This window comes from Nematolebias whitei, chromosome 22, assembly GCF_014905685.2.
Source record: "Nematolebias whitei isolate Nwh7 chromosome 22, NemWhi1, whole genome shotgun sequence".
NCBI lineage: Eukaryota > Metazoa > Chordata > Actinopteri > Cyprinodontiformes > Rivulidae > Nematolebias > Nematolebias whitei.
In genome coordinates, this window is record NC_056519.1 from 4,945,739 (window position 1) to 4,962,205 (window position 16,467).

Here is a 16,467-nt window from a genome sequence, read left to right on the forward strand (position 1 = left end):
GAGACATATCACCCACCCCTATGACATGGCACCCCCAAACCATCCCTGACTGTGGAAACATGACACTGGACCTCAAGCAAGGTGGATTCTGTGCCTCAACTCTCTTCCTCCAGACTCTGGGACCTTGATTTCCAAAGGAAATGCAAAATTTACTTTCATCAGAGAACATAATGTTGAACCACTCAGCAGCAGTCCCAAGTGACACTTCTGATGCCGTCCCTTGTTCAAGAGTGGCTTGACACAAGGAATGCGACAGCTGAAACCCATGTCTTGCATATGTCTGTGCGTGGTGGTTCTTGAAGCACTGTCCAACTACAGTCCACTCTGTGAATCTCCCCCACATTTTGTCATGGGTTTTGTTTTACAATCCTCTCCAGGGTGCGGTTACCCTTATTGCTTGTACACTTTTTTCTACTACATCTTTTCCTTCACTTCGTCTTTCAATGTGCTTGGACACAGAGCTCTGTGAACAACCAGCCTCTTTAGCAATGACCTTTTGTGTGTCTTACCCTCCTTGTGCAAGGTGTCAATGGTCGTCTTTTGGACAACTGTCAAGTCAGCAGTCTTCCATTTAAAGGCCTTTGCAGGTGCTTTGAGTTAATTAGCTGATTAGTGTGGCACAAGGTTTCTTCAATATTGAACCTTTTCGCAATATTTTAATTTTCTGAGATACTGAATTTGGAGTTTTCATTAGTTTTCAGTTATAATCATCAAGATTAAAAGAAATAAACATTTGAAATACATCAGTCTGCATGTAATGAATGAATATAATATACAAGTTGAACTTTTTGAATGGAATTACTGAAATAAATCAACTTTTTCATGATATTCTAATTTCATGACCAGCACCTGCAACAAACACAAACAGGCAGTCATTTACAGTTAAAACTTCAAAAATCTAATTTAGATTATCTCACTATAACAGTTCATAAAGTTTTCCACTTACGGTCAGATTTCTGCATTTAAAAAGTCAACATTCCCCCTTTTTGCTTTGCAACAGGGGACAAAAAGTATTGGAGCACAGGAACTAAAGCTTTTGATTCACAGGAGCTCAACCTAAAGAGCAGACAAGACGGATGACTTTCTGTGAATTTGTTGCAGATTTAGTGTTAAATAGCTGAAGCTGTTACATTCTCAGACAACACGGACGTTCCTGTAACTTTACACGACGTACCTACATTTGATAAACAGCAGCTGTACAAACTGCAAGATCTGAAACACGTCAAACATGTTTTTATCATAACACAAAACGAGGAGTCAGAGAGGAGAGAAACTCTTTTGTTTATGTTTATAGCTAAAGCTATTTTTGTGTTGGCTACTGTTGATCAGCTGTGGTGGCCATCTTGAATCGGTTATAGATGTAAACCCAGTGATTACTTCCTGAACGCTTCATTAATATCCACCCAGTGGTTGCAGGAGTAATCGAACAGCAGAGACACAGTTTGACTTGAGAGCATGTAGAGTCATGTGTGATTTGGACTGACTCTCAATGCAACAAAAGGAAGAGAAGTCTTCTTGTTTTGTCTTTTTCTGCCTCATGACATTTAATTTATCTCATCAGACTCTCACATGTACATATCACAAAATAATTAGTTTTGAATGTGATTACAGTCGGCCTTTAACGGCTCGAAAACGATTATTAAACTAAGTGAAACAGTTAAAGACTGAAGTATAAAAGCTTAAACACTCAACAGATCTGAACCTTAAAGAACATTTTATTGTATGTTGATCCAAGAAAAACAACGATTTGGTGATCACCTATTTAAATTAAATGATTTTATGATTTCTTGAAATTAAAAAAACATTTTTTTTTCTCTCCCAAAACATATAAAAGTCATAGCTTTTGTGTTTTTATGGCCCCGGCATGTCCTGACTCGTGTTGCAAGTTCTGCACTCACAGCTGGTGACGTGATCGTACGCATACTGCCTGGTGTCGAGGTCTGAGCAGTTCAGGGTCATGGTTCTCCTCTCCGAGTGCAGTTCCTGACAGCAACTGCACTCCTGCTGCACCTGCAGGTCGCTGCTTATCGTCACGCTGAGAAAAATCAGACAATCGGTGGGCTGTTTTTAAAATAATTCCTCCCGAACACTGACAGCTGGATGTTAATCTTACCTGGGCTGGGTGGAGCAGAGACCCTGACACACAGCGATCTGCACAACAGCTTCGCAGCTCTGAACGGTGACGTTCACTGTGGCCATTTTTGGAGCGCAAGAATAATTACCTGGAGTTGGAAGAAACAGAAATATCACCCCGAGCTTCTACTCAAATATATTTCAATTAAAGTCTTTACTTCCTAGGTCAATTAAAAGAAAAGAGACTAATTTTAAACAAATTCTACAAGTAAAGTTTCTGAACTGCTTCTCAAAGTCTTAGCAAAGAAAGACATGCGCCTCGAACTGCGCTGCCAACCAAATGGCGTCTGTCTGCGATTAAAAAGGCTAACGATCTTCAAAAAGTATGCTCACTCATTGAATACTGCAAAGTTTCTGGTGTTTGGTGGAACTCATGTGCAGGCAGGACTCGGGCCATACAGAACAACGCCCAGACAAAGAGGAACACAGAGACGCAGACTTACATACACACGCTAACGACAGACGATGACAAACACCTGGGGGAAAAGACACTCAGGAACAGGTGGGAGCAGCAGGAGTTAGGACAGACCACAAGAGGGCGATATACTAGGGAGCACAAATCCTCACAAATACAGCTGGAGAGTTTCTGACCTTCATTTACCAACAGACATAAGTTCCTCAAAGTCTTCGCAAAGGGAGACGTGTGCCTTAAACTGTGCTGCCAACCAAATGGTTTTTCTGTTACCAAAGTTTACCAACATTTAAAGCCTGTCTATATTTGTGCAAATTACCATCACAAAGTCTCAAACGACCAGAGCTGTTTGTGGCATCCAGTGAGAAATATGTATCCTTTCTTGAAAGGGCGTTAACACCGCGGAAGGCTAAACTGTCAGAGCAACCTGCTGCTTTGCAGGAAGAGAGTAGGTATGCCAGGAAAAGTATAACTGTTTCTTTCAGAGGAGTGCCAAAGTTTGTCTATCTGCAAAGAAACTACCAAGAAAGTGCAAAATCCCATGCTAACAGAACGTTCCAACAGATGGTGCTTCACCTTCAGAGGTTAAACAGAACCTAAAGTAATTACCTTACAGGATAATTGTTTGAGGATAATCAATTTCCAGCTGCACAGAAAGAGGCCCCAGAGAGCCCCACTTGGTCTCAGATAGAAATAAAAATATATATTTTCAGATGTATTAAAAGTAGCAATACAACCCAGACTGGATTGGGTACTTACCTGGTATTTATCTTGTAAGTACACTGTCAAATATCACTTCATCAGGTTTGTATCAGGTATGTACGAGGTAAGCACTCTGTACTTAGTGGGTACATTTTGCCACATACATGTTACAAGGACCACACTGTATAATGAAGTGACTTGTTAAGATTTGGTCTGTCACAATAACAAATTTTGCTGGGCAATTAATTGTCTCAGAAATTATTGCAATAAACGATAATATTGTTTGAAAATTGACAATAAATAGCAAATTGAAGAAGAAATGTTGTTAATTTGTTTTGTGTGTAGTACTTTTTTTGACCACTGGATGACAGTATAAGACCGTTTGAACTGAAGGATGGATAGTGAGGGAGCTAGCAGTGTGTCTTCAAGAAAAATGGGAGGGAGGCCCCTTGACGTGACGTGGGCTGTCTCTCGTTCCTGTTTTTCCGTTCTCAAAATGGTGGACGCTCAGTGTGGTTTGAGCTATTTAGCATAGCATTTTTCACGCAAAGCTTTTAATAAATAAAAAAAAAAATCAGTAAACAAGTTCTCAGCTTCTTTTTGCAGAGAAAAACATTTTACACAAAGGCACGGGCTTCAACCGTCAATTTTGGAGCTTCGACAAGACGGAGGTTTGTTCCTGAGGTCGGCCTGTTAGCTTAGCTCGTAGTTAGCTTCTCAGCTTAGCTGCTTTTAACGATCCCAAAAATGCAATTCTGGATCGTTAAAACAGATTTTAAAGAGAAAGGGAGGGGTCAGTGAAGAGCTGATGGATAATTTTCATTTATCATACGATTAATTGATTTATTGTTTATCGCGACAGGCCTAGTTAAGATATACTTACTTGTTTTATTATGTGCACAGCACTTTGATCCTGTGGGTGTTTAAAGTGCTCTATAAATAAAGCTGGTATGGTATGGTACCTGGTCCACAATATATACCAGGCTGTACTTTGTATTGCTAATGTATTAAGAAAAAGTTGCAAAGGCGGTAAAGGAAATCCTAAAATGTAACGTTTTAATAAAAATGTAATTTCCATGCCTCCTTGATGCAGTGACGTTCATTCAGTCCTAAAACGTGCCTCCGTAGACCTGGGACTTACTATGAGAAAACCATTTTGTCTTTCTCTCTCTCACTTTTGACCCTGCGGTGTCTGTGGGCTCAGATCGCCCTGATTTCATGCCAACGAGCGCAGATTGCTCACACCTGCTAAATGTTTGTGCTGGTGCATAATTAACCCTGTTTTCTCTGAGAATATTGAGAAGGAGCTAATTGCAGGAGCAAATGATAGAGAAGGAATCAGGTGTTGTGCATTTTTAGTGAATCTGGGCCTTGACGCAGAAATAAAAATAGTTTCTGGACAAAAAATGCTAAAAGGTGAAAATTTAACAAGTTAGTTCTTTATGTTGTTTTAACTTTACTTACAGGAAAAGCAGCAGTGTTGATCATCCCAAACTCTGTCCTCCTGGAATACAACAGCTTAACGTTAGCTTTGTACGAACAGATTATTGTTTTTAACATCATAAAATAACTTTTTTAATAAGAACATATCAATTCCAAGCATGTAACTTTGGGAGAAAATTATTTATTTTAATTTGAGGACACGTTTACGGTGAAGTCAATGCAATAAATGTGAGTGATGGAGTAAAAGTGGGCACCTCTGGGCAGCTTTCTGTGGGACAGACGCTGGTTTCAGTCTGAATGCCCTCTGTGGTGCAGGTGAAGGACGTGCAGGGCTGAGCACTATTTATCCATTTCTCTCCCACCTTCAAACACCGAAAGGAGACATGAAAAGCAGAAACTAGACATTTAGGCCTAATAATAAAATAAGAGATTTGACTTAGCATACTTTGAAGGTCTGTCCACGGGAACTGCACGTCTTCTCAACTAAAAAACAAACAAACCGTCCAGTAAAAAAAGAGGAAATATTAGGTGAAGCAGCAAAGAATTGTGGGAGAAGTAGTTTTCACTGCCATTAAATAAAAGTTTTATATATAAATGTTCAACAATGTGTATTTTTGATGTGTTAAATACTTTAAATTCACTTTTACTTTAAATTTAAAGAACATTCGCGCTTCGGTGTTGCATGAGCTTGGTTGGAGCTACGCGGGTAAATAATTACTGGAGTGAAACGTCTCCTTTTAGATTAAACGACGAAAGCTCAATTTTTGATCCAGATGAAAAAAAATGTTCAAGGGTTTTATTGTGAAAGGACGACTGCATGGCATGAGGTCTAATGGTGGAATTAAATTGTTTCTAAAAGTAAAGGAATAGTTCTAACCTTTTGAAGTGGGATTCTGATTAAAAGGTAAGACAGAGTGGACTAATTATGTCTCAAACAACTAATTCAACAGCTCATTTATACACACACTTTTTGCCCCACTCCCCTCAGGAAGGAGGTTGTGGAGCATTAAGTGTATAACCACTAGACTGAGGAACAGCTTCTACCCTGAGGCTGTTAGACTCATGAATATCTAACCAGAAAAATTACTGTAATGTCACTTTAATTAGTGATATGTAACAGCTGTGCTGCCAATTTCTTACCCATAAGCTGCTGTATTCATACCATCTGCTCACTACAGACTCATGTTCAGGCTGCTGTTTAATACACTGTATTATATTACATTATTAGTGTTAAGCATATTTTTTTAGATCTTTGTATACCGTTTCTTTTTATACTTGATATTTTTGCTATTTTTGGGTGTAACTGGGACTTTGAGTGCACAGTTTCGTTCCACCTCATGTACCATATGAGATGAGAATGACAATAAAGAACCTTGATAAAGAAAGCAATCTTTTTAGATTCCAAATTGGAAAATGCAAGTTTACAAAGTCCAACTTCTAAGCTCTTACCACAGACTGGATCACCACAACAGGTTGTGTTCATCAAAACGGTACTCGGGGCACACAACGGAGTCGGCAAGCGAGGTTTTGGAACGCACTCCTCGGTCCAAGTCTGGTTGTTACACCTGCACAGGTGGCAGTCAGACTCCCACACCTCACCGGGCTGGAAACCAGCAACAGAAGTCAAGTCACATTTATTTATATAGCACATTTAAAACAGTTACTGTTATCAAAGTGCTTACCAAAAAGATCACAGCATCAAATATTAATAACAAGATATTACAGCAACATGAATAAAAGCATAAAAACATGAAATAATAAGAGAAATCACCCTGCGTTAAATGTAAATGTTTGCAACGAACAGACTTGAAGCAAATGAGAAAATATATTTACGAGTTTGGGCTCGCCGAGTGGTCCTTTACAGTCTGCGGAGAAACAAAAAGTCTCATTCTGATGCGCGACACTTGAACCTGAACATCACTCCTGCACACCAGAAAACTCACAGTTGCATTTTTCCACGCAGATATTTGAGTGGTTTCCTGCTCTGACGAGACCAGGGGGACAGAAACAGCCGGCACTCATCTTTTCAAGGTTGGATCCAGGAAAACTAACCCTGAACGGCCAAACCAGAAAGGAAACAGAATTGGAGCTACTGACAATCGAGTACCTTCAAGGATATGACGGAGACAAATACAAGGCGTTTCCAAACCCTCCATAGCAGAAGTCGTCGAGCGTCTCTTTGCATTCCATGAAATCTAGTCCAACTGGACATGTAATATCTGAGACATGGAGACAACAATCAACAGATGTGCCTGGCTGTACTCGGCGTTAGACAGGTGAATAAAAACAGGCTCCTACCACAAACTCCACCAGTCAGTTCCCTCCAGTCTACACAGACACCAGCAGTTTTGCACTCCTCGGCAGCTTGGTACAGAGCGGAGCAGGAAGCGTTCAGGCTGGTGCACGAATCAAACTTGCAGTTCTTCTTTTTAACAGCCAGGTCCACAAACTGGCTGCAGTTTGCAAACGCCCTGTGGGAAAACAGTGAACGTGTTATAAAGCTAAAACTAACCCAGAGTGGCGATCGGCGCGGGGAGCTTACGGGTGGTCCAGCAGCTCACACAGCGGATTAGGCAAACAATTTGGGGGCGTGCTAGGGATTCTAGTGGGCCCAGCAAGACAGGATACATTTGATGGTAAAGAAGAACAGTCGGGCTTCGAGGGGTCGTCGTACAGCCAGTCGAAGGCTGTGTTTCCACAGCAGGTGTCGTCTTCGATCTGCCCTCTTCTGCGGATACACGACGCCCCGCCACACACGCCTGAAACAAGACGGTAAAGTCTCAGACTGGAGGCTTTGAAGATCAAACAGTAAATAATAATAACAACAAGCTTAACGTTAACGAGGGGCGTTAACGATGCACGCAGGTCAAGGTTCGGTGCATCAGGGAGGAAAAAAACACCAACTGTAAGTTCATCTTTGTAGTTTTAAAGAAAGCAACTCTCAAATGCAAAGAAACACAAACCACCCTTCTTAGTGGGAAGAGTCTAAAACCAACGTCTCACTGGAAACTGACTGGTTGCCAAATAGAAACTCTTTTCTCAAAAGTAAACATTTGCAGCGTTCTTCGTTTCCTTGCGTGAGTTGCAGAGGTGCGCAGTCCTGCTGCTTGAGTTTTGAACGTGTTCAGAAACTTGGTGCAACAAGTTCCTGAAAATACACACAAAAACTGCTGGTGGGTGTCTCGAACCCGTCTGGGGTGCTACAGCTGTACTTTGACGACTGTACAGAAAACCTCAGAGTTTACTACCTCCAAAGTTTGGGTTTGAAACCCACACTGATGATCAATAATAACTGGACAGGAGTATCACATACAGCACATTATACACCCGTCAACAAACTATTATACAGCAATCTATAGCAATGGATCGAGCAAAGACTTTGACCTTGATTTGTGACCTTGACCTTGGAGCTGGGATGACGGAATGAGCATGTGACACCGTCGTGTAATAATGCATGGGCACAGAGAAGTTGTGGGGTGAGATAAGACGGATACTACTCGGGATCAATAAATTACAAATCGGATTCCAAAAAAGTTGGGACACTAAACAAATTGTGAATAAAAACTGAATGCAAAGATGTGGAGGTGCCAACATCTAATATTTTATTCAGAATAGAACACAAATCACAGATCAAAAGTTTAAACAGAGAATGTTTCATTTTAAGGGAAAAATCTGTTGTTTCCAAATTTCATGGCGTCAACAAATCCCAAAAAAGTTGGGACAAGTCCATTTTTACCACTGTGTGGCATCCCCCCTTCTTCTTCCAACACTCAACAGACGTCTGGGGACAGAGGAGACCAGTTTCTCCAGTTTAGAAATAGGAATGCTCTCCCATTCATGTCTAATACAGGCCTCTAACTGTTCAATCGTCTTGGTCCTTCTTTGTCGCCCCTTCCTCTTTATGATGCGCCAAATGTTCTCTATAGGTGAAAGATCTGGACTGCAGGCTGGCCATTTCAGTACCCGGATCCTTCTCCTACGTAGCCATGATGTTGTGATTGCTGCAGAATGTGGTCTGGCATTATCGTGTTGAAAAATGCAGGGTCTTCCCTGAAAGAGATGACGTCTAGATGGGAGCATATGTTGTTCTAGAACCTGAACATAGTTCTCTGCATTAATGGTGCCTTTCCAGACATGCAAGCTGCCCATGCCACAAGCGCTCATGCAACCCCATACCATCAGTGATGCAGGCTTCTGAATGTAGCGTTGATAACAACTTGGGCTGTCCTTGTCCTCTCTGGTCCGGATGACATGGCGTCCCAGTGTTCCATAAAGAACTTCAAATCGTGACTCATCTGACCACAGAACATTCTTCCATTTTGCCACACTCCATCTTAAATGACCCCTGGCCCAGTGCAAACGTCTGAGCTTGTGGAGCTTGCTTAGAAATGGCTTCCTCTTTGCACTGTAGAGTTTCAGCTGGCAACGGCGGATGGCACGGTGGATTGTGTTCACTGACAATGCTTTCTGGAAGTATTTCTGAGCCCATTCTATTATTTCCTTGACAGTGGCATTCCTGTTTGAGGTGCAGTGACGTTTAAGGGCCCGGAGATCATGAGCATCCAGTAGAGTTTTACGGCCTTGACCCTTACGCACAGCGATTGTTCCAGATTCTCTGAATCTTTTGATGATGTTATGCACGGTTGATGATGATAACTTAAAAGTCTTTGCTATTTTACGCTGGGTAACACCATTCTGGTATTGCTGCACTATCTTTCTGCGCAACAATGGTGGAATTGTGATCCTCTTACCATTTTGGCTTCTGAGAGACACTGACACTCTGAGAAGCTCTTTTTAAACCCAATCATGTTGTCAATTGACCTAATTAGTGTTAATTTGTCTTCCAGCTGTTTGTTATATGATCAATTTCCTTTTTCCAGCCACTTATTGCTACTTGTCCCAACTTTTTTGGGATTTGTTGACACTGTGAAAGTTTGAATCAACATATTTTTACTTTAAAATGTTACATTTACTCAGATTAAACTTTTGATCTGTCATCTATGTTATATTACGAATAAAATATTGACATTTGCCATCTCCACATCATTGCATTCAGTTTTTATTCACAATTTGTTTAGTGTCCCAACTTTTTTGGAATCCGTTTTGTAGAAGAAATGTTCTAGTTGAGAGTTTTTGTCACTTAGGTTCTTGTATCCAGACCAAATGTCTGTATTGAACCGTCACAGAACGAGTATGTGGCATATGATAGAGATCATCAACATGTATGATGACAAGAACAGTCATAAAGTTAAAGGGGTAATGCAATAATTACAATTAAGTGAAGTTACTTTAAATTTGAGTTTGAGTAATAAAGGACCCATTAATGATTGAAGATAATAAAAAGAAGGGCTAAAACATACCGCACTGTCCCTGGGTGTTGTTGAGGAAGTGCTCCATGGCAAGATTGACCACCAGGGTGTAGGACGGCGATAAAGAGACAAAGGAGCGGATCTCAGCAATGTAGATGAACATCACGTAGTCCGTGCTTTCAAACCTCAACCCGTCCTTCTCATACGGAGGTTGTATGGACACATCGTTTAGAGTGGCCTGAGGCAGATCAGGTCAGAATTAAAACCTCTGACTCAATGAAACATATTCTCAAATAATACGTAGTAAAATAAATATGTCCCACCTTTATTGTAAAGGACTCAGTGATGTGGAGAGTCGCTTTGGTGTTCTGATACTTGAGGATGATGCTTCGGGCACAAGAGCCCTGTAAGCCTGGCACGCAGTAGAAGTTGTCCACAGCAATGGTCAGATGATAGTGTGGCGACTGTTCCTCCACTAGAATGTAGGTGCAGTTTTCCAGGAAATCAAAAGCTACACCTTGGAAAGAGATCAAGTGCGGGTCTCCGTACAGCTCACAGCGACCTGGAAATGTTGCCGATAAATTAAATCTTTAGTTGACGGCGACAGAAACCGAGGAGCGATTAAAGTACGATGAATCACAATGTCTACGCTCACAGTCACACGTCCACGTGTCGCAGCATCCGTCCGTGATTTTTACAACCTGATTTCTGGGACAGGCAGGAATGGCGGACTGTGGACAAACCACTGGGATCAACTGTATTCTCCCATTTACACAGCTCTTATGGAAGCAGTCCTCTGTCCAGGTCTCACCACAAGACCAAGTTAGTCCCCTTTTGATATCAGTGCAGATACAGTTTGGTGTGGGTGGATGAGCTGTAGTGGACAGGGACAAGACAGAACACTGGGTTATTGGTGGAGCTTGCAGCTAGGAGGACCAGTAACACTGAAATGTTGAATTAAAAAGGAGTTCTTAATTGGAAATGGCAAAAGTGTTTGGTAATGAAATTCAGAGCTCAAATGCAACGACAGTCAATCAGAAAAGTCAATATTTGGATGTAAAAACTGTTCAAGTTGTGTAAACTTGTTAAATTAAGAGCCTGAAACATTCTGACAGGTCAAGTTAGTGTGGTATTCCACTCATAATTGACCATTTCAATGAAAAATCATTAAAATATGGTAAGAAAACTGTAATTGTGTTAAAGTTACAAAACATTTCATCAAGCGTACCTCATATGGCACATTATACATCTGTCGTCAAACTATTCTACAGCAATTTATAGCAATGGCCTGGACAAAGAAAGAGCTTGTTTTATCTTTGACCATGATCTCAGGTGATAAAATACATCTGTGACACTCAGTCTAGTTATGATGGGTATGTGTATGAAGGTTCATTAAATTATCTTGAGCAGACCAGAAGTTATTGGCAGGAAAGGAGAAAGTTTACTGGGGGCGTTCCAGTCACTTCTTTCCTGAAGTCACTAGATGGCGCCAGACGACCACACCTGAGACCAATCTCTGTGATGAGATGCCCAGTGTATAAAAGGCAGATGATGACTCTTCTTCGATGCTGGAGCATTACCGTGCCAATGGTTCGTGCTTCTAGCCATTAATACTTCTATAGACCTAAGTTTACTTACCTGCACCTTTTGCTGTTTCCAGTGAACCTCCTGAGACCTACCTGTTCTTGGACTACTTGTGTAATTCTGGAAATCTCCTCGTGACATCCTCAGCTGTCTTCCTTGCCCTTCAACCACTCGTTCACCAGTGACTACTTTCCACACTGGATTACCATAGCTCACACAGGATTATTGGAACCACTCTTCAAAAACATCATTCATTGACTAGTAAAGATCCAGAGGACAGTCTATAATCAATATCATCCCTGCTGAACTTCAGTGCTGACCCTTTCCCTTGCTCCCCAGGGTTCCTGATAATTTCTTGTGATTACTTCACTGTAAATAAAAGCACTGAACTTGCCTTCCTGTGTTGTTCATATTCAGTCCTTTGCTCTGGGTATTCAATCCTTGTGATATTTGCAGATGTACGGACGGAAACTATACCGTAATATTCGCCTTTTAACAGACATATAAAAAACAGTTCAGTTAACTTGTGACTACTTGTTTAAACTTTTAAAGATGTGTCTAGTGTGAATTATAGAGTTTCAAAGAGGGCTGGGTTTTCTCACGGTGGTCTATGGGGAACTCCTTCCAGTTTGTGCTAACTTTGTCCAATCTGTTCCACGTGCTGCTACCTAAAGCAAAAGCACTCTACTACATGTTGAGCCGCATGTTCTCTAATTTATTGTTGGAATTTACTAAAAAATATGAGGCAGAAGTTGTGAACAGAAAGTTGTGATGTAAACTGAAGAATAATGCATCGGTGTCCTTAAATTCAAAGCACTCACCAGTTGACGGAGTGAATTGCGCTGTTACCGGAGTTGCCGTAGCTTCGGTCGTAGGTTGAGTTGTTACCGGGGTTGTCGTAGCTTCGGTCGTTGGTTGAGTTGTTACTGGAGTTGCCGTAGCTTCGGTCGTTGGTTGAGTTGTTACCGGAGTTGCCATAGCTTCGGTCGTTGGTTGAGTTGTTACCGGAGTTGCCGTAGCTTTGGTCGTTGGTTGAGTTGTTACCGGAGTTACCGTAGCTTCAGTCGTTGGTTGAGTTGTTACCGGGGTTGTCGTAGCTTCAGTCGTTGGTTGAGTCGTGGCTTCGGTCGTAGAGATGATCTCAACAGTTGCGGATGTGCTCGGGCCCATAGAAGTTACCTGCTTAGTCGAGGACATCACAGTAGGATGTGTAATTTCCACAATGAGTCCAGATGTAGATTGCTGTTGTGGAGTTGCTGCAGGATGAGTGACAATAAGTGGGGTAGTTGAAGATGTAGGGTATGATTCAGTGATGGTAGCCATGGAGGTTGTTGAAAAATTTGTAGATGCACTGCTGGAGAAGAATGTTGTAGCTGAACCAGCTGTAGGTGTTGACGTAGAGGTGGTGGCCACGATTGTAGGTATAGGAATGATAGTCTCTGTTGTAGAAGTAAAAGTTATGGTAGAAGTTTGGAAAAAGGGTTTCTAAAAAATACAAAGTTTGGCATCTTCTATTTAGCAAATTTTTGTTCAATTCTGAGCTGACATCTTTGCATACAAACCCAATTCTGAAAAAGTAGGGATGCTGTGAAAAATGTATATTGTATTATTTTGTGGGAAAAAAGTAAGGGATTTTTTTTTTTTACTTTATGGCAGCAGCACATCTCTAAAACTTAACAGTGTCATGTTTCCCTCTGTGAAAAAGTCCTTCTTCCTTTAAAAAAGAAGTCTGTAAAAGTCCAGGACCTGAGAAGACCGGGTCCTGGAGTTTTTGAAAGGAGTGTTGTCCCATTCTGGTCTGACGGTGGATTATAGCTGGTCAGCAGTCCTGGATTTTCTTTGTTGGAAGGAAGCAAATATTTTCTTTTGGCTGCTCTCTTCTTCTGGGGTTGCCAGAGCGAGTGAACTAGCACAAAAAATTGGCAATTGTTTCAATGCTGGATGCCCTTCCTGATTTATTTAACCTTTATTTATACAGGTAGTCTCATTGAGTCACGAGAACTCATTTTCAAGAAACACCTTTTTATGGAGCAGATGTTGGGGGTTAAGGGCCTTGCTCAAGGGCCCAGAGTGGGGAAAACAAAGGTGGAGGCAGGTGTGATGCAACGACAGACCACCAAGCTACTGTAGCCCACATGTGTGGAGCAGAGGGATGACATCTAGGGCGCCCGGGAGAGCAGATTGTGGGGCTTGTGCAAGGGCCCAGAGTGGGGCAAATGAGGGCGGAGGCAGATGTGGGTGCTTCACCTTTCATACCCAAACTTTGATGTAATGGTTAGGGGATTCGAACCGGTAACCTTCCAATCACAAGCTTGCCTTCTTTCCAGATGGACAAAAAATAAAAGAAAAAAGAAAAATACGACAAAGTTGTCTTTAGTTGCTTGTAGCAAAAACAGGACTGCCTCACTTTGAGATGTCTACGTAAGGAAAATATGTACACTACTACAGTACATATACTTTTTAATACAGAGGACGTCATGTCTGTGGTTTATTAAAAATAATTTGAAAATTTGATTAAATTTGATCTCAGAGCAGGTTTCCACTTTGCCTCAGTCCATTTCAAATGAGCTTTGGTCCAGAGAAGACAGCAGCAGCTCTGGATGGTGTTCACGGTAACAAATTTAGCTGAGCGATTAAATGTCTCAGAAATTATTGCGATAAACGGTAATATTGTTTGAAATTTGACAATATTTAGTAATTATTGTCAAATTTAAGTATAAATGTTTGTTAATTTGTTTTGAATGTAGTAACTTTTTTGACCACTGGATGGCAGTATAAGATTGTTTGAATTGAAGGATGGATAGTGAGGGAGTGAGCAGCGTGTCATTAAGAAAAATGGGAGAGGCCCCTTGACGAGTCACGGGCTGTCTTTCTTTGGTTCTCAAAATGGCGGACGCTCTGTGTGGTTTGATTTCTTTAGCATAGCATTTCTCACACAAAGCTTTTAATAAAAAAAACCAATAAACAAGTTCTCAGCTTCTTTTTGCAGAAAAAAACTTTTTACATGAAGACACGGGTTTCAACTGTGAATTTTGGAACAATTTTTTTTGTCCAGTTTTACTTCTAAGATATTCAGCCTCTCTAAAATGTTATTTTTATACCCAGTCCTCCTGCTGATCTGTTGTGAATTATCCTGATCTGTTTCAAAAGTTTCTGATTCGTACCACTTACTTCTACAGTCTTTGGTCCCATCTTTTATTTTTAAATTGTGCTGCTGCCATAAAATTAAAAATCATCAAAACAAATTAAATAAACATTATACAGTTTCTTAGTTTTTCATGCGTTTACAATGTTTTCTTGTGAATATGATACGAGTTTCTCCGGTTTGCAAATGATTGGGTCCTCTTTTTATTTACATTTTGCACACAGTCCAGACTTTTTTTAAATTAGGGTTGTATTTTAACACACAATAGGTACACGTTAATAAAAAAAAAACATGTACTTACTGCAATTAAAAATTCCATTTTCACAGGAGCTTGATGAAAAGGGAATCGAAGAAACACAAATTAGCTTTTAATGTACATTTTAATGTCAACACATTACGTGAAAGTGTCAACTTACCACCTAACTGAGTTAATTATCACTATTTCACGGGGTGGAACAACAGTGCCATTAAAATAACAGGAGCAATTTCTCAACTGAGTGCATTTTCCAACATTCTCATCATAGAACGGCGCCTCCTCTGGACATGTGGGGTAACAGCCTTAACCAAAAAATAGAATGAAAACACGTTTGTATACGGTGAATTGGGTTCTGTAAGCACCAATTAGACCAACAATAAAACAACGAATACTCTCAACTCTAAATAAATGGGGAAAAAACACCATAAAGTCAAAGGAAAAAATTATTCTCGTTTTTTTTTTACACTCAAAGACAACTGTGAATAATCGTTTACCTTCCAGTTTGTGAGTAAAATAGTTGTTTTTTCCACACGCCAGCATCATTTCACAGGCTTTGTAGTGCCAGGTACACTCGTCCTTCCCGTTGTAGTAATCGCAGTAGACCGCTAAAAAATACAATTATAGGGCGAACTTTAAATTTTACAAATAATTTTATAATGTGATAAAAACGAAACAGAATACGTTTTGCTGTTAGAAACAGATGTAACGCAAAAAAAAAAAAAAAGAAAGAAAGTAAACGAGACTTGGTTAAAATAAAGGGTGGGTACTTTATATGTAAATGGGTGTAGCTCAAACTTTCGGTGTTAAATATTATTGCACTAATTTTTTTGGCTAATAACTTCTAAAACAACCTTCAAACATTTAACCTGGAGGTTATGAATAAAACCGATGTTCCCTGAGGGAGGGAAATGAGGTCCGACACGAGTATGGGGATCTATAATCACGCCACGGAAATGCATATGCAGAAAGATTTAGACAACATCGTCCTGGCAAGACAGGTGAGACCTCGGGGGCTGCGGATTTTCTCCAGCTGTGCTGCTTCGAACAGACACTGCTCGCTAGGGAGAGAGGGTTTGCTGGCTGATGCGTTCAGCTTGGGAGGCAAGTGGGCCGTCAGAGTAACGGGGCTGTGGGGGACGCCCAGGACCGTGTCAGCTCCGTTAACAGCGGTTAGCAGAGCGCTATGGTGAAATTGCTGGTGCCGGCAGTTGACGATGGGGTGTGGGGAGAACGTGAAACATTATGGTACAAATGCTATGTCTGTGCTGAGCCGTCACGATAACGGATTTTGCTGGGCGATTAATTGTCTCAGAAATTATTGCGATAAACGATAATATTGTTTGAAATTTGACAATAATTAGTAATTATTGTCAAATTTAAGAAGAAATGTTGGTTAATTTTTGTGTGCAGTACCTTTTTTGACCACTAGATGGCAGTATAAGACTATGAAGCGAAGGATGGATAGTGAGGGAGCGAGCAGCAT

At 40.8% G+C, this 16,467-nt stretch overlaps 1 protein-coding gene across 1 annotated transcript in view; it reads right to left on the reverse strand.

The window, feature by feature from the left end:
* Nucleotides 1–1,400: 1,400 nt before the first annotated feature.
* LOC119428227 (mucin-19) overlaps nt 1,401–16,467 on the reverse strand; it is a 37,915-nt gene continuing 22,848 nt past the window's right edge. The window contains exons 27-44 of the mRNA XM_037695876.1: nt 15,479–15,589; nt 15,145–15,286; nt 15,030–15,058; nt 12,405–13,022; nt 10,655–10,873; nt 10,323–10,561; nt 10,051–10,237; nt 7,233–7,449; nt 6,989–7,161; nt 6,840–6,909; nt 6,634–6,743; nt 6,524–6,555; nt 6,140–6,293; nt 5,136–5,173; nt 4,945–5,052; nt 4,712–4,751; nt 2,114–2,222; nt 1,401–2,035 (exon numbers count right to left, since the gene is read on the reverse strand). Of these exons, the coding sequence (XP_037551804.1) occupies nt 1,852–2,035; nt 2,114–2,222; nt 4,712–4,751; nt 4,945–5,052; nt 5,136–5,173; nt 6,140–6,293; nt 6,524–6,555; nt 6,634–6,743; nt 6,840–6,909; nt 6,989–7,161; nt 7,233–7,449; nt 10,051–10,237; nt 10,323–10,561; nt 10,655–10,873; nt 12,405–13,022; nt 15,030–15,058; nt 15,145–15,286; nt 15,479–15,589 (2,780 nt within the window). The 3' untranslated portion in view covers nt 1,401–1,851. The remainder of the gene's footprint in view (nt 2,036–2,113; nt 2,223–4,711; nt 4,752–4,944; nt 5,053–5,135; nt 5,174–6,139; nt 6,294–6,523; nt 6,556–6,633; nt 6,744–6,839; nt 6,910–6,988; nt 7,162–7,232; nt 7,450–10,050; nt 10,238–10,322; nt 10,562–10,654; nt 10,874–12,404; nt 13,023–15,029; nt 15,059–15,144; nt 15,287–15,478; nt 15,590–16,467) is intronic.